This window comes from Berghia stephanieae, chromosome 12 (genome assembly GCF_034508935.2).
Source record: "Berghia stephanieae isolate SIO BIC M18660-M18661 chromosome 12, UCSD_Bste_1.3, whole genome shotgun sequence".
Taxonomy (NCBI): Eukaryota; Metazoa; Mollusca; class Gastropoda; order Nudibranchia; family Aeolidiidae; genus Berghia; species Berghia stephanieae.
Genome location: NC_088371.1, coordinates 35,190,146 through 35,214,829, shown reverse-complemented (window position 1 = coordinate 35,214,829; position 24,684 = coordinate 35,190,146). Strand labels below are relative to the sequence as shown.

Here is a 24,684-nt window from a genome sequence, read left to right as displayed (position 1 = left end):
CTTATCATCTGAAGACAGTGAGAATCCTTAAAATGTGACATCATCTGAAGACAATGAGAATCCTTAAATTGTGACTTATCATCTGAAGACAGTGAGAATCCTTAAAATGTGACATCATCTGAAGACAGTGAGAATCCTTAAATTGTGACTTATCATCTGAAGACAGTGAGAATCCTTAAAATGTGACATCATCTGAAGACAATGAGAATCCTTAAATTGTGACATTATCTCAAGACGGTGAGAATCCTTTAATTGTGACATTATCTAAAGACAATGAAAATCCTTAAATTATGACATTATCCCAAGACATTGAGAATCCTTAAAATGTGACATCATCTGAAGACAGTGAGAATCCTTAAAATGTGACATTATCTGAAGACAGTGAGAATCCTTAAATCGTGACATTATCTCAAGACAGTGAGAATCCTTAAATTGTGACTTATCATCTGAAGACAGTGAGAATCCTTAAATTGTGACATTATCTCAAGACAATGAAAATCCTTAAATTGTGACATTATCCCAAGACAGTGAGAATCCTTAACTTGTGACATTATCTCAAGACAATGAGAATCCTTAAATTGTGACTTATCATCTGAAGACAGTGAGAATCCTTAAATTGTGACATTATCTCAAGACAATGAAAATCCTTAAATTGTGACATTATCCCAAGACAGTGAGAATCCTTAACTTGTGACATTATCTCAAGACAATGAGAATCCTTAAATTGTGACTTATCATCTCAAGACAGTGTTATGTCAGGATGAAAAACAGTATTATGTTGGGATGCAGAGCTTCCAACTGCACGCCAACTTTTTCCGTCTTCTTAAACTTTAAAAATACAATTACACTTTTATGCTTTTTTGTTCCACATTCCGCCTTATTGTCATGATCAAGGTCATGTGGGTGATTCAAGCAATTCTTTTCTTTGTGCAGAATTCCCTCATCAACTAACATCAAATCGTCATTGAATTTAATGATAAAACACATCGCATTGCAGTTGCAATTAATGTTTGTTTGTTTGTCGTCGTATTAATATTTCATAAAGGGAGTGGAATCCAAACCATTGCTTAAACGGTTTTTGAATCTGTTTCTCTCATTTTGTTCAAAGTTTTACAATTCATAACATTGTATATATTTTTTATAAAATTATTTTTCTTTCATCCTCTGCATATTTGCATTCATTTGCTATAACATTGACTACCATCCCATAATAACCGACACCAAAGCAAACAAGACAGCAACTCACCTTGCCATCACACCACACAGTGACTCAACACACTTGCAACAGTCAAAACATGTTCAAAGTTCAAAGTTCAAAAGTTTATTTTTAGGCAATTGCCAATATAACTCGTACAAGAATATATTTCCAATCAACAAATCAAGTAAGTAAAACCAATAATAAAGCAAGGCAAACAATGATAACAATACTGATAATAATAGTAATAATAATAATAATAATAATAATAATAATAATAATAATAATAATATAATATATAATGATTTTAATAATAATAATAATAATAATAATAATAATAATAATAATAATAATAATAATAATAATAATAATAATAATAATAATAATAATAATAATAATGATATTATCATGATAATATAATAATATAATATAATGACAATAACATGAAACCCCACCACATATCTTTCATAACACTTAGTAAAAACCACTCAAGGAGTCTCCAACTATTGACGAATATGATTTGTCAAGATAGTCAAAGCAGAGGATGAAAAAAGACAATGACACGGATTGAAGTCCCATTTGTCGACACTGTAAAGAATTACATCGACAGACCAACTCACATAACTGAATCATCACATAGTAATCGTGGAGTTTTACACCAGAACTTGTCAACAATTTCTATTAAAGCAATGGACACACATAGTAAACGATCTCCCAGTCCTGTTATCAATAATATAAGAAGTGTTCAAAATAAACAAACTACTAAGAAAAATCTCAAGAAATGAGCATAAACTGCCAATCAGTTAAAAATAAACATTCGTCATTTATTAACATTGTACACAATGAGAAAACAGATATTATCATTGGCACTGAGTCATGGTCGGATTCCTCTATTCAGGACAATGAATATTTCCCCATCATAAACTCGTTAGTTCCAGAACCAGAAGAAACTGGGTGGGGATCCTGACCTCCCATAGTGGGCAGGGTGGTACATGCTGTGTCTTCTATCCCCCCATACCCGTTTTCCAATTGTTTCCTGTCATTGTCTTGGAATGAGATTACTTAGTTTTGTCCTGATCCTTGCCGGAGTTCCTTGACTGGGAGGGAAACAGTCGAATGTATAGTTATAGTTTTGGGAGATGATATTTTTTTCCTTGTCAATCATCTCTCTGTTATGCATTGTATTATGTTTAGTTTACATATTATATTATATGATTGGTAAACATTTGAGTGTATTCCTCTTAGTTGGGACCTGTGCTTGTGTCTGGATGAGACTTTTAGGTGATCTCAAACTAAGTACTTTAACGGTGTGCTCTTGAAATCTATATCTGTTCCCTATTTGAACCAATTCCCCTTTGTCTTACCTTTTCTTTTGTGCTTTAATTGTAATTCTAGAACTTTTAACTATCCCATTTTCTTCCTTTTTACTGGCGCTGATATGACCTTAATGTGTTGCAAGCGCCGTAAAACCCTTAAAAACAAAAAAAAAAACAACCAGAAGAAAATTGTGAGATGATATGGTTCTGGGTCAAATTGAAATTAAAGGTTCCAGGACACTTTATATATGTTCCTACTATCGACCCAATGTGGGCGATGAAGAAAGTATGGATCCATTCAAAAATTGCATAAATAAAATAAGCACCGTCACCAATGATAATAATAGGAGATTTAAACTTCCCGGGTTGTGACTGGAAATCTAAAACATTAAAAGTAAAGACCCCTTTTGCACAGCTACATAATGAATTTTTGGAATATCTTAGAGGACAGTGTTTTCACTCAGCTCATAGAGAAACCAATTCGCATGGGCAACACTTAGATTTATCTCTCTCCTTACCAGCTATTTTTAGAATTTCCCCCGAAAATTCACTCCAAACAAACACAAGAATAGACTTTTCTTACTCCAACAAAAAAAAAAGTAACAAGTGAGCTCTACTGCAGTGTTTAGTATTTATAGCTGTAATCAAAGCATTTCTTTAAATTTTGTGATGTACAAGAGAAACCAGATATGAGAAAATTGTCGGTTGCATCGTAACGAATGTGACAATTTTCCTATGGGTGATAAGGAGAGGGTTAATGATCACTCTTTTCGAAACCATAAAAGCATAGTGTATCCCACTAATCCATCAAATGTTAAATGATTTATTATGGATATGGTTGGAGAATTGGTGTGACATTATTGGACTTTAACAACTTAGCCTGTATTTTTGGAATAAATATTTGCATCACACCAAATAATTCAAGGTGAGCAATTTTACTAAAAGTTTTAGATGAATTCCCTGCAAAAACTTTAAAGCCCTACTGGTTCATAACCAAAAAATAAATGAATAATTATGTGAATTTAGTTTTATTTTGATCAAAATATGCTCTCTTTCTCTCTCTCTCTCTCTCTCTCTCTCTCTCTCTCTCTCTCTCTCTCTCTCTATCTCTCTCTCTCTCTCTCTCTCTCTTCAGAGAGAGAGAGAGAGAGATCATACACTATAGCATAGCATATTACTATATTATATCACATATCTTTTGCTCCTGTTTCAGGGAATTCTTGGACCTCAAGGAGCAAGAGGATTGGAAGGTCGCACTGGAGACCCTGGAGCTCCAGGCGCTGCTGGTCTTCCAGGGGCAGACGGAGAGCAGGTATTCCTTATGACTGTTTGCATATCGATGGTCGGCAGATTAAACCTTTGAAGTCCTGATTTTCACGATCGACGGATCAAAACTCTGAAGTCTACAAAGAGCTTTTTTGCACCATGTTTTATTTCATTTTGGATGGATCAGACCTCTCACATGGTGCATAAAGCTTGTGTGTAGACTTCAGAGTTTTGATCTGCTGTTCGTTAAAATCGGGACTTCAGAGGTTTGATCTGCCGACCATCAATATGTATATGTGCATGTGTCTATGTGTCTATGTGTGTGTGTGTGTGTGTGTGTGTGTGTGTTGTGTGTATGTGTGTTGTGTGTGTGTTGTGTTGTGTGTGTTTTGTGTTGTGTGTGTGTTGTGTTGTGTGTGTTGTGTTTGTGTGTTGTGTTGTGTGTGTGTGTGTTGTGTTGTGTGTGTGTTGTGTGTTTGTGTTGTGTTGTGTGTAATAATTCAGAGCAATTGTCCTATATAAAATTTCATAATGTAATAATTCAGAGCAATTGTCCTATATAAAAGTTCATAATGTAATAATTCAGAGCAATTGTCCTATATAAAAGTTCATAATGTAATAATTCAGAGCAATTGTTCTATATAAAAGTTCATAATGTAATAATTCAGAGCAATTGTCCTATATAAAAGTTCATAATGTAATAATTCAGAGCAATTGTCCTATATAAAAGTTCATAATGTAATAATTCAGAGCAATTGGGACCATGGAGCTGGAGTTTATCCCTGTTCCTCTTTTTGAAAAGGACAATAGCAAATACTTGCTATTCTCTTTGGATAAGACGATAGTCTGTCTCAAAGTACTTTCCTCCAGATCTAACAGACTCAGGTACAGCTACCCAATCACTGCTAAGTGGACAGGGGGGGGGGGGCAAGGTGGGAGGAGTCAGAAAAAAATCTCAAATCACCCGGGATTAATCTCGACCCTTTTGCAAGTGAACTGAGTGCTCTATCAACTGAGCTCTTGGGACTCCCATATATAAAAGCTCAACGCTTCTTTTTTAAAATTTGCTGTTTCTTTCTGTTTTAACAACCAAGACTTGTATGAGGATTTTGATGGAACTGCTTTCTGTAATGGTTTCAGCACTCTTTTTTTATCGGTGAAAAAGCCTTTTCATTCATAACTCCACGCCAATGGAACGCACTTAGTCCTTGGACACAAAGTCCTGTGGAAATTTATCACCTTTCAGGAAATGTCTCAAGACTGAGTTGTTCTATGAGGCTTATTTTTTATGAAATAGATGTTGCTTAGATTTTGTTTTTGTATGCATGCTTATTATGTATCATGTAGTGTCGTGATTTTTAATTTTGTTGTTTTTAAACATTTTTATTTTTATTATGTAAAGCGCTGCAGAGCACGATTAATGTGGATGTTTAGGCGTTATATAAATTAATTATTTACTATTTATTTACTATTTACTATTTACTATTGTCCCCAGGGAGAGCAAGGTTTCCCAGGAGAAATTGGTATGCCAGGTGCACGTGGGCTTCCAGGAGGACAGGGACTACCAGGTGCTATTGGGTCCAGCGGGCAAGTGGTAAGGGGATGAAATTATGTAGATGTATGAACTGTCGAAGCTCAGTTCAGAAAATATGCTTCAGCGGGCACGTGGTAAGGGGATGAAATTATGTAGATGTATGAACTGTCGAAGCTTAGTTAAAAAAATATGCTTCAGATAAAATGACTTCAGCCTATAGGGAATGAGATTAGTGGAAGAGGAGTGTCCCTTGATTGGACGTCACCCATAGTCTGTGACGTCACCGGCGGAAAAGTTATTAGAGAGAGAACGTCATGTTGGTTGTGAGCATGCGTCTCTCGTCCTCGCTTCCGGTGAAAGCGGCTTGAGACACTTCAAAACCAAATTGACATTCTCTCTGTAAGGTGACGTCCAATCAAGGGACGTTACTCTTCCGCTAATCTCATTCCCTATTCTAGATGATGGGATAATGATGGTGATGATGATATTGATGATGATAATATTTACTAATAATAATTAATAATAATAATAGTACAAGGGTGAGACAAAAAGTAATGGGACCCCGCTTATTACTTTAAAACAAATTGAATCAATTCTATGCAACATACCTTAAATTTAAGCTTGGCATTAGCCAAGTAGAATGCTATGTCTCAACATAGTCTCCACCTCTCTCTCTCTCTTGAGAGAGACTCAGTCTACCTTTTTGTAAGGTCATGTATTCCACCCTCGTAAAATTCTTGCTTTCCGTCGCTTCAATGTCTATTTGTTCCTGTCTATTTGTGCGGCTATGTGGTCTTGTGGTATGACACTTGCTTTCTGATCGGAAGGTCCTGGGTTCGAGCCTCGCTCAGCGCATAGTTGAGTCCTTGGAGAAGGCTCTTTACTCACATTCTCTCACGGTACTCAGGTGTAAAATGAGAACCTGGCCGTTAACAGCGTTATCTCTGTCCGAAAAAAATTATAACATCGCCTAACAGGCATCATGTCCTGTCCTAAATGTTAAATGTTGCTGTTGGCCAGGGACCCCTTGTAAAACGCTTTGAGCACATTTAGTGGATATTGCGCTATATAAAAGCTCAATTATTATTATTTATTTATCATATCAAGAGAAGTTCTTCTATCGGACCTGATCAATGCATCTGTCTTTATTTGATTGACCGAGTTGACACTGTTTTGGGCAGCGACCATTACAAGACTTGTCAGATAAAGACATGGTTGAGGAAGTTTCAGGTTAGGTGTTGGATTGCATCTCATTTTCTTCTAAATGACAAGATACACATTCAACCCACCTAAAAACACTGCCTCCACAAAATGCCTGAGTTTTATAAACTTTCCCATGGCGTTTAAAAATATTACTCGAGGTCTCTTCTTTGAAAGTAAGAAATTCAATGATAGCTTCCTGTCGCTAACGTACATTCGAGGCGGCAGCCATTTTGAACTGCGATAACTTTGTCGAAATTTGACACAATTAAAATGTTCAACTTATTGTGTAAGTTCAATTGAGCAAAAATGACGTCACATAGAAAAGAAATTAACTCAGTAGATTTGCCCCATTACTTTTTTGACTCACCTTGTAATAATAATAATAATAATAATAATAATAATAATAATAATAATAATAATAATAATAATAATAATAATAATAATAATAATAATAACTATAAAAATAATGATAATGGTAATAATATTCATAATAAAAATAATAATGATAATGATAATATAATAATAATATAATAATAATAATAATAAATAATAATAATAATAATAATAATAAATAATAATAATAATAATAATAATAATATAATAATAATAATATAATAATAATAATAATAATAATAATAATAATAATAATAATAATAATAATAATAATAATAACAACATTTTAAAAAAATTAAAAATAATAATAATATTTTGAATACCGAAATTTTTATTTAAGTGCATCAAATTTCACAAGCATTTAAAAATAAGTTGATAAAAACATTGTGCGATATTAAAAGCAAAAAATAAATCATCATCATCATCATCTTGATCATGATGGTAACGATGATGATGATGATGTTGTTGATTGTTGTGGTGGTGGTTGTGGTGATGATGATGATGTTGTTGATTGTAGGGGTGGTGGTTGTGGTGGTGGTGATGATGATGATGATGATGATTATTATTATTATTTTCATTACAATGATGCTAATAATGATGATGATGATAATAATGATGATGATAATGATGATGATAATTTGTTAACAGAGGAGAAAGCGAAACAATCCGTCATTTTAATTGAATTCCACAGGGCCCACCGGGACCTATGGGGCCCAGAGGATCTCCAGGAGACAGAGGTGCTTCGGTGAGTTTGAAGAATGTCTAGCCTTTTGTTTGTTTATTTAGGTGAGTAGGCCGAATAGAAAAGACACAGTACTTCTACCCAGAGAGCCGGGGTTCAAGTGATGCTGTCGAAATCTCATTTTATTATTTATTTTTTCAATAGGCAATAGGGAATGAAATTAGCGGAAGAGTAGCGTCCCTTGATTGGATGTCACCTTACAGAGAGAACGCCGAAATGGTTTTGCGCATGCGTCTCTCTCGTCCTCGCTTTCGGTGAAGTGTCTCATGCCGCACAACCAACATGACGTTCTCTCTAATAACTTTCCGCTCGTGACTTCCAATCAAGGGATGCTACTCTTCCGCTAATCTCATTCCCTATTAATTTTGCCTGCACTGCTTATTTTGTGGCACTGCACTGTTTTTTTAGTGATCTCTATCTTTGTTTTATTTATTTAACGCCACAAATTTGGAGAATATTCTAAACATAAAAGTTATTAAAATTATGTGATAAAAAACATTAATAACAATAAGAATAATAAAAATGATGATGATAATAATAATAATAATAATAATAATAATAATAATAATAATAATAATAATAATAATAATAATAATGATGATAATAATGATATTAATAAAAATGAGAATTACTATTGATAAAGTACGTCTTTGTGGTCCTATGGTATTACACTTGGCCTCTGACCTTTAGCTTCCCAGTTTAAATCCTGCTGTGAGCAATGCACAGTTGAGTCCATGGAAAAGACTGTTCAATCACTTTCTCTCATCTTTTTTTAAAATTTTTTTGTAGATCGATTTCACATTGGCCTTATACAATTTTATCATCAATTTTCTTCAATCTCTAAGATAAACGATGCCATTTTAAACCTGTAAAAACTGGGAAACTGAGTATGCAGAATATTCACTCCCTCAAATTTTAGTTTGCAAGTTTTTATTGTATCAGTTTTCTTTTTTGCCATTGTGTTTTTGTTTTTGTTCAGTTTGTTGATAAGGGTTTACATTTAGTGTAGCGCTTCCTGTGCAATTGCATCTCAAAGCGCTTTACAATAAAAATACAATTCATTGAATAATAATAAAATTATAAAACACAGGATCATTAGCGTGACACAGATGACATGATTATATGATAAGACCTATGAGTAAAAGTATTTTTCGAATAATAATGTTTTAAGATGCACTTTGAATGTTTCCGTTGTTTGCTTTTCTCTGATCTGCATGGGCAGTGCGTTCCAGACTTTTAGGCTTAAAAATTTGAAAGAGAACGATCACCGATAGTTTTGGAATTTTTCTTTGGTACAATTAATAATATGGTGTTGCTGGAGCTCCTTAAGAGCTGAGAATTTGACTTCCTTTTAATCTTTTAAATCTTCTAATATATATATAAATTGTTTGAGAGATTTGGACGGAGAAATGAGAGAGTGGTGGGGGTGTCCGTGATTAGTTTTACATCGAAGACGGAGCAGGCTTGCTAGACTATTTATATAGCTAATACTCTGCATGCAGAGATTACAGATTTTATATTTTATACCACTGGCTGTAATGCATTTTCTTGTTTATCTGCCTCCAGGGAGTACCAGGGCCTAAGGGAGCCGCTGGACGTATGGGACCAAGAGGAAACAGGGTAAGGCTATTCAAAACTATTAACAAGTATGCCTTTGCCATATATGGTATGTGCGGCTATGTGGTCTTGTGGTATGACACTCGCTTTTGGAAGGTCCTGAGGCTCGGCGCATAGTTGAGTCCTTGGAAAAGGCTCTATACTCACTTTCTCTCACCGTACTCTGGTGTAAAATGAGTACCTGGCCGTTAACAGCATTGTCTTTGTCCAAAAAATTGTAATCTCGCCTAATAGGCGGCATGTCCCATCCTACATGTTAAATGTTGCTGTTGACCAGGGACCCCTTGTAAAGCGCTTTGAGCACATTTAGTGGATATTGCGCTATATAAAGCTCAATTTAAAAATTTTTTTTTAACACTTTGCTTCTGTCCTGTAGATTCCCGGTTCTAATCCTGCTGTGAGCAATGTAAAGTTGAGTCCATGTAAAATCACTCTTTACGCACTTTCTCTAACTTTACTGTGGTGTTAAATGAGTTTCTGGTTGGTAACAGCGGTTTTCTCTGTGAAAAACAAAATTGTAATCTCGCCTTACAGGTGTTTTGTCTCATCGTACATGTAAAGTGTAGTTGTTAGTTTTCGGTTTTGGCCCTTTGTAAAACGATTGAAATGAAAATATTAGGAAGGTTGTTGTGATGATGATGATGATGATAATGTTGATGCCGTTTTTTTGTTTGTTTTTTTAAATTTTTTTTTATGACTACTATGTTACTAGTGTGCATCTGTTTGAGTGTGTCTATGTCAATATTGTATCGTTATAAATGTGTAACCAAATGACAAATTGCCACTTTTTTGAGGACAATAAAGATTTATTATTATTATTATTACTTTGATTACATAAAGTAGATGTTGCGCATTTTAAAAGCTCGTGATTTTATTTTAAAAAAAAAAAAAGTTATTATTTATTAATTAGATTTTTTTCATTTATTTATTTATTAAATGTTTTGCCTGTTTATTTTTGTAATGTAGTTGTTTTCATTACTTAGTAATGATTTATAAATATATATATCTATATATATATATACATATATAGGAGATTGATCTGTTAATGTTACATACCATGCTATTTGAGATTATGTGATAAATAAGTGTGTGATTGTAAACGGCATTTAAAGGATTAGTCTTATATTTAGCCTTAAATAAGATGATAAGCGCTTAGAGTCTGGTGTCTCGGAGTTATAGTGCCATATAAGTTTTCAGCATTATTATTATTATTATTAAATGATAAGAATGAACACTTTTGATATATTATGTTAACCTTTGACCTCCTCCAGGGAGCCCGTGGTCAACCTGGTAAAGATGGAGAGCCAGGTGTTCCAGGACCAAGTGGGTCATCAGGCGTCCTCGGTATTCCAGGCCCCAGTGGAATTTCCGACCAACCTGGAGACGCTGGCCCTCCTGGGGACAAGGGACTTATGGGTGTTATCGGTAAGGATGGGCCTCGAGGACCCCTGGGCCCTCCGGGACAAGCTGGAGATCCGGGCAGTGCAGGAGTGGCTGGCAGAGGCGGCCCGAAAGGCCCCATGGGACCAGCTGGACTTAGGGTAAGAAATTGTTTTCTGTGGACTCCTCTTTTATCCGATAAAGATTTGTTGTTAATGATGATGATGATGATACAGATGACGACGACGATGATGATGATGATGATGATGATAATAATAATAATGATAAGAAGAAGAAGAAGAAGAAGAAGAAGAAGAAGAAGAAGAGGAGGAGGAAGAGGAGTGGTAAAGTGATATTTAATATTTTTAAAATCTCATTTTCATAGACAGGCGTAAGTTAACATTTAATTTTTTAATTAATTTTTTTTTATTCACGTAATTTCAAAAGACTTGCAAATGTTAATATTTTATTTGTTTATCTCTTTTCCAATATTATTTAATTTGTTCATCTCATTTTCACAGGGAGACATGGGTGTACGAGGTGCCGCTGGAGCTTTGGGACTACAAGGAGCTGCAGTAAGTTGTTGGGATTTAAATTTAAAGACTGGTTTTACAAAACTCACTAACTCTATTTTTTTCCATTTTGAGATATTGAGCATTATTTCCCCTACAATTTCTAATTCGGTCAATTTATTTTATCATATTTAAACTTCAAATTCACACAAATCTAGGGAAATTCTTGTGCTATTTGATGCTTAAAATAAAGTTTACGTTTCAATTTATCTCATAGATGGAAAACCTCCAAAATTAGAAAAATCGACTTGACGAGTTTTGGAAAACCAGCCTTTATTCGTACCCCACCACCTCCAAACAGGAGGTCAGGATGGGTCAGCTGGTGAAAATTGAATTTATAGCCAGAAATAGGTGACTTGTGCCAACAATTTTTGTGTTATTAACTGGGATGCCAAATCTCAGAGTTTTCAGGCTTTTTTCTGGGTTTTTTCCCCCACCAGTTTACACATCACCAGCCATTCCTGTCTCCAAGATGAAGGAGAGGGTTAAAGCTTTATTTTTAAATTTTAATTTGATCATTTAATATTTTGATAGTATTGTTCATATATACACATTTGTGATATTATTTTTTCACACTTCAGGGCAGCGCCTGTTCTCCTGGCCCCAAAGGAAAGCAGGGAGAGGTTGGACTTCAAGGACATGCAGGACAGCCAGGACAACCAGGACAGATGGGAATTGAGGGTCTGCCCGGACAAAAGGGTGCCCAGGGTCCTATTGGATCAGAAGGACCTCGTGGAGACAGGGTAAGAGAAAGAAACAAAAGCTACAACTTTTCCATAAAATTTGGGAAAAAGTAATGCACAAAAAAAAAAGAAAAAATGGATATATAACAGCTTTTAAAAAAAAGGAGCAAAACACCAAACACGGAAAGTTAACTCACTCAACCCTAACACCGACTATATCCGTAGTTTACCCAGGTTACTTTTACCCCATGCCTATTTATTACATTTTTCTGAGACAAATTATAGGCGTAGTATCAAAGTTAATGTTTTTAATTTTTACATGTTAATGAAAGTTGAGTAAAACTATCTATGTACATGCTAAATTTTTAATACATTTTTGTTTCCAATTTTGAAAAGTAGCAAAAATCTATAGGATTGAGTGAGTTAAGAGTTTTTGACAAGATGAGGGTCATATTATTCGATTGATATTGAAGGATGAGTTTACTGGCCAAAATTTAACTATTTTTCCCAGAGTACAGAAGACTTGAAGAGATGTAAACATTAAGAATCACCGTGGGATTGAGCGCTATATACCTATAGCGTTCTATGTGTACTCACACAACCAATGATGAGTATAGTGTAGTAGTAATAATAATAATAATAATAATAATAGTATGGTGGAATGCTAGTATGGGGACTATAGTACTATATATAGCGTTCCATGTGTATTCACACAACCAATGACGAGTATAGTGTAGTAGTAATGATAATAATAATAGTATGGTGGAATGCTAGTATGGGGACTATAGTACTATATATAGCGTTCTATGTGTATTCACACAACCAATGTCGAGTATAGCGTAGTAATAATAATAATAATAATAATAATAGTATGGTGGAATGCTAGTATGGGGACTATAGTACTATGATATTTATCATGTATGGCAAACTTTCATGACCAGCCCAGTTTGAAGGACAAGTCATCATCACTGCCTTTTTCACCCTGGGTCAGGGTATAGGCCACAGACAAACAGTTTCCATCTTTTCTACCCTGAGCTAACTTTTTAATCTCATTCCAGGTCTTACCATTCTCTGTATATCAGCTTCTTTAATTCTTCTCCATGTTCCTCGTGGCCCTTTCGGCTTTGTCTGTTGTCCTTCATAAATTCTGTCATTCCAGAAACTCTTCGGTCGCCCAAGCTAAAAAAAGGATTTGGTTTGTCTGTCTGCGTTTCTGTAACGGTTTGAGTTTAACGGAAAAGGGTGTTAACCCTTTGCCAACCCCCAACCTGGACAAGTTTTCTGGCCAAAATGGTTAGAATGGCTGTTGTTTCAGAGTATGACAGACTTGTGGATGAATATAGTCTGCATCGTATTGTTATTGTTTTTAACAACGGCTATGTGGTCTAGTGGTATGACACTCGCTTTCGGATCGGAAGGTCCTGGGTTCGAGCCTCGCGCGGCGCATAGTTGAGTCCTTGGAGAAGGCTCTTTACTCACATTCTCTCACCGTACTCAGGTGTAAAATGAGTACCTGGCCGTTAACAGCGTTGTCTCTGTCCCAAAAATTTGTAATATCGCCTGACAGGCATCATGTCTCGTCCTACATGTTATGTGTTGCTGTTGGCCAGGGACCCCGTGTAAAGCGCTTTGAGCATGTTTAGTGGATATTGTGCTATATAAAAGCTCAAGTTTTTATTTTTTTTTATTTTTTTTTTTGAATTGCCGTGATGATTGCGTGATGACTTGATGATTGTGTGATGACTTTCTCAGATGTAGAATGATAACAGTGGTAGCACTGTGAATAGACTTGTTATTCTACTGGTTGGTGGGGAATTTGACCTGACAAGTTATTAATCAAAACCACACTGCATGAGTCTCAGAAAAATCATCCTGAAGATTTTTTTAGGGTGAAAAGTTCAGTGTTATTCCTGTTATTATGTGTGAATTTAGAGTTGTTTTTTTTTGTCGAAATGTGTTAATTCTTGATTCAATTTAGTTTATGTGTACTTATGAGTATTTGAAATATGAAGTCTTTTAGACTCATTGTAATTTGACGTACTTATATCCAGAAATTATGTGGTGCATAAAAATGAAATGTCAAAGAAATAATATAGTACATAACAATAGTTAAAGATTATAACGCAAATGAATTACAAATGATTACATTTCATTTTAATGGAATTGTGACGGTACTGGCAGTAGTTCGTTGACCCCGGCCAGGTCACATGACCTCGTGACCTAAGAGCAACGCACTTTACAACTAAAAGTTAAGCTTTATTCCTCTGTGAGCCAATAACAAAAAACAGAAAAAATGTTAACTCACTCAACCCTAACACCGACTATATCCGTAGTTTACCCGGGGTTACTTTTACCCCATGCCTATTTATTACATTTTTATTAGACAAATTATAGGCGTAATATCAAAGCTAATGTTTTTAGTTTTTGCATGTTAATGGTAGTTGAATAAAACTATCTATATGTACATGCTCATTTTTAATACATTTTTTCCAATTTTGAAAAGTAGCAAAAATCTCTAGAATTGAGTGAGTTAATACATCAAATTAAATCCCGACACTTATTCTCCATGATGTATTAAAGTTCTAACTATTGTTATTGACTGAAGAAGGGGTTTGGTGGGAAATGTTCTGTGTTTGTTTTTTTTTTCTTTTTTAAAGTTTCTATATTCATTTTTGACCATTACTTTTTTCAACATGAAATTGAAAAGTGATGGTGATGATGTAACTATAATTATTAATGCTGCTGTTGCTGATGATGATGATGATGATGATGATGATGATGATGATGATGATGATGATGATGATGATGATGACGTTGATGATGATGATGATGATGATGATGATGATGATGATGATGATGACAATAATGATGATGATGATAATGATGATGATGATGATGACGTTGATGCATTGTGCCTATTTTATCTCATATGAAATGAAGTATCTGTATCTGTATGGTTGGCGCTGAAGAAACCAATGGTCTGGTTGTATTTCAGCGGCGTCCTCATTGGCCCATGTCAGTCAGGCCTTGAAATCGTTTAGGTGTGGTGCCATGATGACCAGTTCATCCAGCCCATTCCACTCCGAGATAGTTCAAATGAAGAAAGAATTTCTATAGTTTTGTGTTCTTGTCTGTGGGATTTTGAAGCAGTTCGAATTGTTTGTGGCGTATCTCTCAATGGTTGATTTTTTTTTTCATCCTTATCTTTTCGTGGACAGGGACCCGTTGGACAAACTGGACCCCCTGGACCCAAGGGAGATGCTGGAACCGTAGGACCCCCGGGTATGGATGGGATCAACGGAGACCGTGGTAACCCTGGTAGCAATGTAAGAAATCTTGAATGGTTTTTAACTTCTTTCAATAATCTATCTACGCTTTTTGGATTGTTTGGGTTATAAGACAAGTGAGGTTGGCTATCCCATATTATAAAAATGTTTTGAAAAAGTTACTTGGGTGTTTTTTCTACTTGTTTTTTTTTTTTTTTTGTGTTTTTTTTTTTAGTCTGTAACTTCAATTTTGAAGATTCCACAGACCACAGTATTGTTCTTTTATTGGGAGATATGAGACTATTCCAGTGCCTCAAAGTTGATGGTTGTAAACAAATCTATAAATGGGCGTCCACTCTTGTGTGGGGAACCATATTATACTTGGATGGCTTCCTCTTATTTAGTTGAATATCACCGAGAGGTAATTTCATTTTACCGTCAAGGCATTTGCAAAATATTAGCACTTTGTTGCGCTTTCTTCTCTGTTGTGATGATTCAAGATTACTGTAGTGAACCTATTTTATTTTAAAATCATTCATTTTTTTAAAGATGAACTCTCTGGCTACCATTACCAATTGGTATTGGAAAAATGCAACGCACCATTGACTAATACATATACCGAACCTTGTCAGTTTTGTATTTCTCTATTTATTTCTACTATTTACCAGCATGCTTTGAGGACTGAATGACTGGAATTTTAATATCACAGACCTTCTCTGTTTTATAGATTTCTACACTAAACAAAACTAGTGCTATATTATTTAGGTGGTCACAAGGAGTCTGAGCATATACTATGTTTTGGGGTTTTTAAAAAAATTCTATAAACGTATTGTGACATTCAACATATTCATATGAAGCATATAATAAACATATGAACGTGAAACTTAGCTAATCAGTTTTCTTGAAATCATTATTTATTTTTTTCAATTTTTATTTTCCATTTTAAAAAATCAAAAAAGTTTATGAAAAATATTTAAGAAAGATCAATCATTTTTTATTTAAGTATAATAAACTTTATTAAGTTTACTTTAAATTGGTTTTTAAATCGTTTAAATTATCCTAGACAAAATAGCCTGGCAACCAGTAGCTTTTCTGGGAACAAATCTCTGTAACCAGGGAGATAAAAAGGGTTAACATGAAATAATGACATTGTTCGACGAACAAACCTTGGCTTGGACATTTTTTTTTCTCTTAAATGTGAGAGGAAGTTGATTCATGAGTTTTGAAAATTTATGGGATATCTCACTGGTCCACTTATGATATTGATAACCCAAGTTTTAATATCTCATTGTTACACTATGTGGTCCTGTGGTATGATACTCGCTTTCGGATTGGAAGGTCCTGGGTTCGAGCCTTGCTCGGCGCATAGTTGAGTCCTTGGAAAATGCTCTTTACTGTCATTCTCTCACCGTACTCAGGTGTAAAATGAATATCTGGCCGTTAACAGCGTTGTTTCTGTCAGAAAAAAAATTGTAATATCGCCTAACGGGCCTCATGTTTTGTTCTGCATGTTACGTGTTGCTGTTGGTCAGGGATCCCTTTGTAAAGCGCTTTGAGCATGTTTGGTGGATATTGCGCTATATAAAAGCTCATTTTAAAAAAAAGAAGCTCAATTTAGTTTAGAAAATTCTTAAACCAATGCAATCTACTTTCCCTTATGATGATGATATCGTTTGCTGTCAGTTGTCCCTCTTACCACAATTTTATGTATGATATGAGCTATACGAATGAGTGAAATATAAGATTCGCACAAGAGTGATTGGTAAAGCCAGTGTGTTTTTGAACTTCATGAAACACATTGTATGCTGAACGAACAAACCCTGGCTTGGACTCTTTAAAAAAATGTTGAGAGAAAATGAATGTGAGTTTTGAAAAATAATGGCAGTCTTTGAGAGAAAATGAATGTGCGGCTATTTGGTCTAAAAAATTTTTTATTCTCTATTGTCTTCTGGCACTTTTCTACTCACTTCATATCTTGTTGTTACCAACATAAGTGCCTGCTCCACTCACTTTTCTGAATTAAAAATTCACCCCATACACCGGAGCATACTCAATGTCTCAATCGTTTCTATGTTATATGTTTGTGATGAGAATATTGGCTATTAAGCTTAACTGCTGGTCAAAATTACTTCGCGATGGTGGTGAACGAATCGGCGATCTCAAGAAGTGGGTGAGAGAGGGATCTAGAAATGACTTTGGGTTTGAAACGAATATTTTTGTGTTCGTGGATAGCTCACACGGTAGAGCCACGCTCTCACCTGCCAGGCGGAGTTGTCGTACCAATAAGGTCGCAGGTTCAAACCCCACCACCGCCGCGAAAAAATTTTTTATTCTCTATTGTCTTCTGGCACTTTTCTACTCACTTCATATCTTGTTGTTACCAACATAAGTGCCTGCTCCACTCACTTTTCTGAATTAAAATTCACCCCATACACCGGAGCATACTCAATGTCTCAATCGTTTCTATGTTATATGTTTGTGATGAGAATATTGGCTATTAAGCTTAACTGCTGGTCAAAATTACTTCGCGATGGTGGTGAACGAATCGGCGATCTCAAGAAGTGGGTGAGAGAGGGATCTAGAAATGACTTTGGGTTTGAAACGAATATTTTTGTGTTCGTGGATAGCTCACACGGTAGAGCCACGCTCTCACCTGCCAGGCGGAGTTGTCGTACCAATAAGGTCGCAGGTTCAAACCCCACCACCGCCGCGAAAAAATTTTTTATTCTCTATTGTCTTCTGGCACTTCTCTACTCACTTCATATCTTGTTGTTACCAACATAAGTGCCTGCTCCACTCACTTTTCTGAATTAAAAATTCACCCCATACACCGGAGCATACTCAATGTCTCAATCGTTTCTATGTTATATGTTTGTGATGAGAATATTGGCTATTAAGCTTAACTGCTGGTCAAAATTACTTCGCGATGGTGGTGAACGAATCGGCGATCTCAAGAAGTGGGTGAGAGAGGGATCTAGAAATGACTTTGGGTTTGAAACGAATATTTTTGTGTTCGTGGATAGCTCACACGGTAGAGCCACGCTCTCACCTGCCAGGCGGAGTTGTCGTACCAATAAGGTCGCAGGTTCAAACCCCACCACCGCCGCGAAAAAATTTTTTATTCTCTATTGTCTTCTGGCACTTTTCTACTCACTTCATATCTTGCTATTTGGTCTAGTGGTATGACACTCGCCTTCGGATCGGAAGGTCCTGGGTTCGAGCCTCGCACTCGGGGCATAGTTGAGTCCTTGGACTCACTTTCTCTCACCGTACTCAGGTGTAAAATGAGTACCTGGCCGTTAACAGTGTTGTCTTTGTCAGAAAAATTGTAATATCGCCTAATAGGCGTTATGTTCCGTCCTACATGTTAAATGTTGCTGTTGACCAGGGACCCCTTGTAAAGCGCTTTGAGCACATTAAGTGGATATTGCACTATATAAAGCTCAATTTTTTTTCTTTTTTTAATTTTTGGAATGTGCGTGTTTTGAAAAATAATGTCTCCTTATCCTTAAAAGTGACAGTTTTCATATCGCATAATTATTTCATAATTGTTTCAGGGTCCCCAAGGAAAACCTGGCCCTACGGGACCTCAGGGAGAAAGGGGTAACATCGGATTCCCTGGTCCTGTTGGAGAAATAGGACACGCTGGTGGTATTGGAGAGAAGGTAAGAAGAAGAAGCTTTGTTATTAATAGTATACATTTAAGTAGAATACTCACAACCTCGGTCCACCAGATGTAATGTACCAACATGCAAAACTTTTGTGTAACCTTTTAACGTTTATAGTCTGATTGTTAGAATTTAGTGAGAAGTAATAACTCAACTGACAGTTTAAAAAAAAGACGATTGTTAGAATTTAGTGAGAAGTAATAACTCAACTGACAGTTTAAAAAAAAGACGATTGTTAGAATTTAGTGAGAAGTAATAACTCAACTGACAGTTTAAAAAAAAGACGATTGTTAGAATTTAGTGAGAAGTAATAACTCAACTGACAGTTTAAAAAAAAGACGATTGTTAGAATTTAGTGAGAAGTAATAACTCAACTGACAGTTTAAAAAAAAGACGATTGTTAGAATTTAGTGAGAAGTAATAACTCAACTGACAGTTTAAAAAAAAACCCGAAAAAACAAAACAAAACAAATACCAAAAAGCTGTGTGACATCATCTTCATTCCTTCTATAAACTATTATCAAAACACACGTAGCCCAATCCCACATTATGGTATCAGAATATTCCTAACTAATAGAGTAAATCTGAATACTCTTTATTACTTATTACCCCTAGTTTATTTTTAACACTTGTAATTCCTTGAAAAAAAACTCAAACAAACTAGGAATGGAACGAATATATGTATTAGCAACTGGCCTGATAAATGAAAATATTGACTTTAAATGATATCTTGATAAATTTATTAAGACTATTTTTGGTGCCACATGGTCCTTGCCTGGAATCTTTTGATGGAAGGGCAACAGTCAGATTGATTTAATTTTATCTGAGATTAAAAAAAAGTGTGGCTATGTGGTCTAGTGGTATGACACGTTCTGAGCAGCGCATAGTTGAGTCCTTGGAAAAGGCTCTTTACTCAAATTATCTTATCATACACAGGTGTAAGATAAGTAGCTGGCCATTAACAGCGTTGTCTCTATCCGATAAACTTGTATTATCGCCTATCGTGTGTTATGTCTCGCCCTACATATCAAGTGTTGCTGTTGGATAGAGACCCTTTGTAAAGTGCTTTGAGCATGTTTAAGTGGATATTGCGTTATATAAAAAAGCTCAAGAAAGCTTGAAAAAACCCGGAATAAACTAGTAATGGAATGAATATACATATCAGCAACGTGCCTGATTAAAAAAAAGATATTGACTTTAATATGATATCTTGAAAAAATTGATAATTCGTAAGGTGAAATCTGGAATCTTCTGTTCTTTATCTGAATCATCAACTTTGTCTTCCTTTTCTCTTCTGCTTTGAACTTCAGATCTAAAACTTTTCATCTCTGTCATCTTCCTTTTTTATGTTGAAATGACCTTGTAGTGTCGAATGTGCCGTAAAACATCTAAAAACAACAAAAAGCCCCCCAAAAAACAAGGTCAATTCACTAAGCTTATAAAATTATTTTTTTTTAAATTAGTCCTTCAGAGCCATTAGGCCCATAGAGCCGGAATTTACCCCAGTTTCGATAGCATGAAACGGGACAATAACAATGGCTTACTACACTCAGGATAGGACACTAGTCTGTCGAAAAGCACTTTCCACCAGTTCTATAAGACCCAGCTACACAATCAGTGCTGGTGCTGGATGGATAGGGGGGGGGCAGAAAAAAAAATCTTTGGTCTTCACCCAGGAACAAAAGCTCAGTCCCGTTGCTTATGAAGCAAGTACTCTGCCCACTGGGCTATAAGGCCCTCCTTGAAAAAAAAATAAAATTGCAGTTTCGGTTATTTTTTATCTAGGTATTCTCTCTCCTTAAAAAAAATAATTGCAATTTCGGTTATTTTTTATCTAGGTATTCTCTCTTAAAAAAAAAATAATTGCAATTTCGGTTATTTTTTATCTAGGTATTCTCTCTTTAAAAAAAAATAATTGCAATTTCGGTTATTTTTCATCTAGGTATTCTCTCTTTTAAAAAAATAATTGCAATTTCGGTTATTTTTCATCTAGGTATTCTCTCTTTTTAAAAAATTGCAATTTCGGTTATTTGTTATCTAGGTATTCTCTCTTTTTAAAAAATTGCAATTTCGGTTATTTGTTATCTAGGTATTCTCTCTTTAAAAAAAAAAAAATTGCAATTTCAGTTATTTTTTATCTAGGTATTCTCTCTTTAAAAAAATAAAATTGAAAAGAGGTATATTGTATATAAAAACAAAATGAAGGGATGGCTCTTGATAAAAAAATGACATGAAGTCTCTTTGGAGGTTAGCACATGAGAGAGAGGACTTTATTTTAAAAACCTTTCCTTTTATACCCAAAAAGGGAAACAACTATAAATGACAAGGGCAATGTACTAACAATAATGTAACAAATATAATTAACATAAAAGAATAGGGTCTAATAAGGGGATATAATTCATGACAAACTAACTCAATGAACATATTAAATGGTTATCTTCCTTTGATCATTCACACAATAATAAAACGTCGTGTTTTTATGCACCTCCGTTGACGGTGTATCTTAACGGATTGTTTTTATACACCTCCGTCACACATGCGCATCCCACCCAATTTCATCAGCGATATTGTGTTTCTGTATTTGGACATGGCAAAAGTTATATTGTGACATCTGTGGGATGTTTTTGTTATTAAATGTATAGAAAAATAATAATAATTTTAAAAATCGAAATATAAAACCAGAAAATAGAAGTTGCATTGAAGGTAGAATACTGTTTTAGAAAGACCTTATTGAATGTGAATTAGTCAGGTGGCTCCGTAGCACAGTGGACAAGCTGTCAGACTCTACCCTTGAAAGTACCGGGTTCGATTCCCATTGTAGACAAATATTTTTTTTATATTTACTTTATTGAGAAAGACATCATTTTTCTTTCTTTTTTTTTTTTTTTTGATTTCATAAAACTTTTTATCCTGTTTTTAAAAAACTTCGATTTTAACTTTCTAAAATTATTTATTTATTTGAGATCAGTTTTTGTGTGCCAAGTTTCTTTTTACCTTTGATTTTTTGAATTATTGTTATTATTCTTTCATTTATTATCATTGTATAAATGTATATAGGTAATCACTAAGCAGCGTGCTAAACCGACAATCTAAAACTATTTAAACCTCATGGACGTATGCAGCAACATTTTCATTAATTTACCATCACCGCCAACGGAGGTGCATAAAAACGGTGCGTTTTTGTACACCTCCAACGGAGGTGCATAAAAACGCCACCATAATAATATAAAGTATAAATAAAAGTCAATCATTCCAATGACTAACATTCATCTCATCAAATCTGTCCTTATCTTCCTCATCAAGGGACACAAAGGACCTACTGGTAAAAATGGAGATGACGGCGGTCCGGGACCGATGGGACCGATTGGAATGGCAGGACCTCAAGGCCTAACCGGAGACCCTGGATATCCTGTAAGTATGGATATGGATAGTTTCAAAAAAACCTGCCAACCACCCCCTGTTTATCTGAGAATGTCCGGATTTGCCCCCCCAAATCAAATGTACTGGAAGTGAGAGACTAAATGTGTGGTACACTTTCCCGCTATCTAGAAGTTAGTGATAATTTATCATCTCAATTTCTCTAAAGATGGGGTTAATGCAGTAAAAATTGGGCTTATAGTAGGCAATCATTCTAAATTTTCCTCCTTTTTCACCAGCAGCACCGATTTTAGGCATTTTAATGCTCCACAAACTCAAATTCTTAATCCCCCCCCCCCCCCCCCCCCCCCCCCCCCCCCCCCTCGTTGCTCTCCATTCTAGGGTGAACGTGGATTGAATGGACAACAAGGTGCCGCTGGTCGTGCTGGAGACAAAGGTTCCCGTGGAAGACCAGGAGCCCCCGGAGCACCAGGTGTGACTGGACCCCCCGGGCCGCTCGGCCCCTATGGACCAGCTGGACCCCAAGGAGACGTTGGAGAGAGGGTAGGCTGATGTTGTTTTGTGTTGCGTTTGGTTTTTGTCTCGTGATATGGTGTCCACGTGGCCAATGTGATTGTTTCATTTCGCACCTAAGAATGGCCAAAAGTGACTTAAAAAGCAACACAGATTTCATGCGCACTGCAAAGGATCGTGATTCGTGGAGACAGCTGACCGGCAACGTGCTCAAGAGCACAAGCCACGATGGATGATGATGATGGGTGTCTAGTAAGCTGTGGCTTGCCAGATAATGTGGGTGTCCAGTAAGCTGTGGCTTGCCAGATAATGTGGGTGTCCAGTAAGCTGTGGCTTGCCTGATAATGTGAGTGTCCAGTAAGCTGTGGCTTGCCTGATAATATGAGTGTCCAGTAAGCTGTGGCTTGCCAGATAATGTGGGTGTCCAGTAAGCTGTGGCTTGCCAGATAATGTGGGTGTCCAGTAAGCTGTGGCTTGCCAGATAATGTGGGTGTCCAGTAAGCTGTGGCTTGCCAGATAATGTGAGTGTCCAGTAAGTTGTGGCTTGCCAGACGATGGATGATGAGCCCTCAATTTTGGGCGGCTGACTGGATCGTCGTTTAGTTAATGCATACCTGGGCTGGTCGTCTGAGGTGCTGGACGTAATGTTTACTGGAATGGCCTAGTGGTAGTGACCGGTAAGCTGCCGGCCCCTGCAGTATTTTTTAGGCACTCCCACCATGACAAGACGATGATCCTTTAGGGGCGGCCCCCCACCATGACAAGACGGTTATCCTTTAGGGGCGGCCCCCCACCATGACAAGACCGTGATCCTTTAGGGGCAGCCCCCCACCATGACAAGACCGTGATCCTTTAGGGGTGGCCCCCCACCACGACAAGACATTGATCCTTTAGGGGCAGCCACCCACCATTACAAGACCGTGATCCTTGAGGCCCCCCCCCCCCCCCCACCATGACAAGACCGTGATCCTTTAGAGGCGGCCCCCCACCATGACAAGACCGTGATCCTTTTAGGGCAGCCCCCCACCATGACAAGACCGTGATCCTTTAGGGGCGGCCCCCCACCATGACAAGACCGTGATCCGTTAGGGGCGGCCCCCCACCATGACAAGACAACAATCCTTTAGGGGCGGCCCCCCACCATTACAAGACCGTGATCCTTTCGGGGCGCCCCCCCAACATGACAAGATCGTGATCCTTTAGGGGCGGCCCCCCACCATGACAAGACATTGATCCTTTAGGGGCTGCCACCCACCATTACAAGACCGTGATCTTTTAGGGGTGCCCCCCCCCCACCATGACAAGACCGTGATCCTTTAGGGGCGGCCCCCCCACCATGACAAGACATTGATCCTTTAGGGGCGGCCACCCACCATGACAAGACCGCGATCCTTTAGGCCCCCCCCCCCCCCACCATGACAAGACCGTGATCCTTTAGGGGCAGCCCCATTGCTAAAACCCAAAAATAAAGGACATAGGAAACAGTATTACGTACTTGCTTTGTGACAAGTATGGTTCCCTGGAATTTTCACACACAATGTACTTGTATTTGAACATATTATATAACTATTATGACTTTAATTTATTTATTTTTTCTTTGTGTCCAGGGTCTTCGTGGAAACCCAGGAGCTGTAGGAATGCCAGGAGCTCCTGGACCTTCTGTAAGTCTTGACTTTTTTATATTAGATTATCCCATCTACTTTAATGCGAACAGAGCCATTTGGAGGCCATGGTGCGCTCACATGATCACTTTTAGCATGCGTCTTTCTAGTGATCAGTTCATTATTTGGAAGTTCAGTCAATTAATTATTATTAATTTCTATTTCTGGATTATAGTTCACCTAATCAATTTTATTAATTAGTAAAGGATCGTACGATACTGAATGTGCATGTTCTGTGTATATATTCATTAAAATAATTCTGTAATAGGCTAGTTATAGGTTGAGGGCTGACGGCTT

General features: G+C 36.5%; 1 protein-coding gene across 1 annotated transcript in view; it reads left to right on the top strand.

Moving 5' to 3' along the window:
• LOC144958239 (uncharacterized) overlaps window positions 1–24,684 on the top strand; it is an 86,245-nt gene that overhangs the window by 44,683 nt on the left and 16,878 nt on the right. The window contains exons 22-33 of the mRNA XM_078890074.1: window positions 3,725–3,823; window positions 5,273–5,371; window positions 7,599–7,652; window positions 9,216–9,269; window positions 10,538–10,807; window positions 11,168–11,221; window positions 11,800–11,961; window positions 15,120–15,227; window positions 18,725–18,832; window positions 22,139–22,246; window positions 22,595–22,756; window positions 24,334–24,387. Of these exons, the coding sequence (XP_078746200.1) occupies window positions 3,725–3,823; window positions 5,273–5,371; window positions 7,599–7,652; window positions 9,216–9,269; window positions 10,538–10,807; window positions 11,168–11,221; window positions 11,800–11,961; window positions 15,120–15,227; window positions 18,725–18,832; window positions 22,139–22,246; window positions 22,595–22,756; window positions 24,334–24,387 (1,332 nt within the window). The remainder of the gene's footprint in view (window positions 1–3,724; window positions 3,824–5,272; window positions 5,372–7,598; window positions 7,653–9,215; window positions 9,270–10,537; window positions 10,808–11,167; window positions 11,222–11,799; window positions 11,962–15,119; window positions 15,228–18,724; window positions 18,833–22,138; window positions 22,247–22,594; window positions 22,757–24,333; window positions 24,388–24,684) is intronic.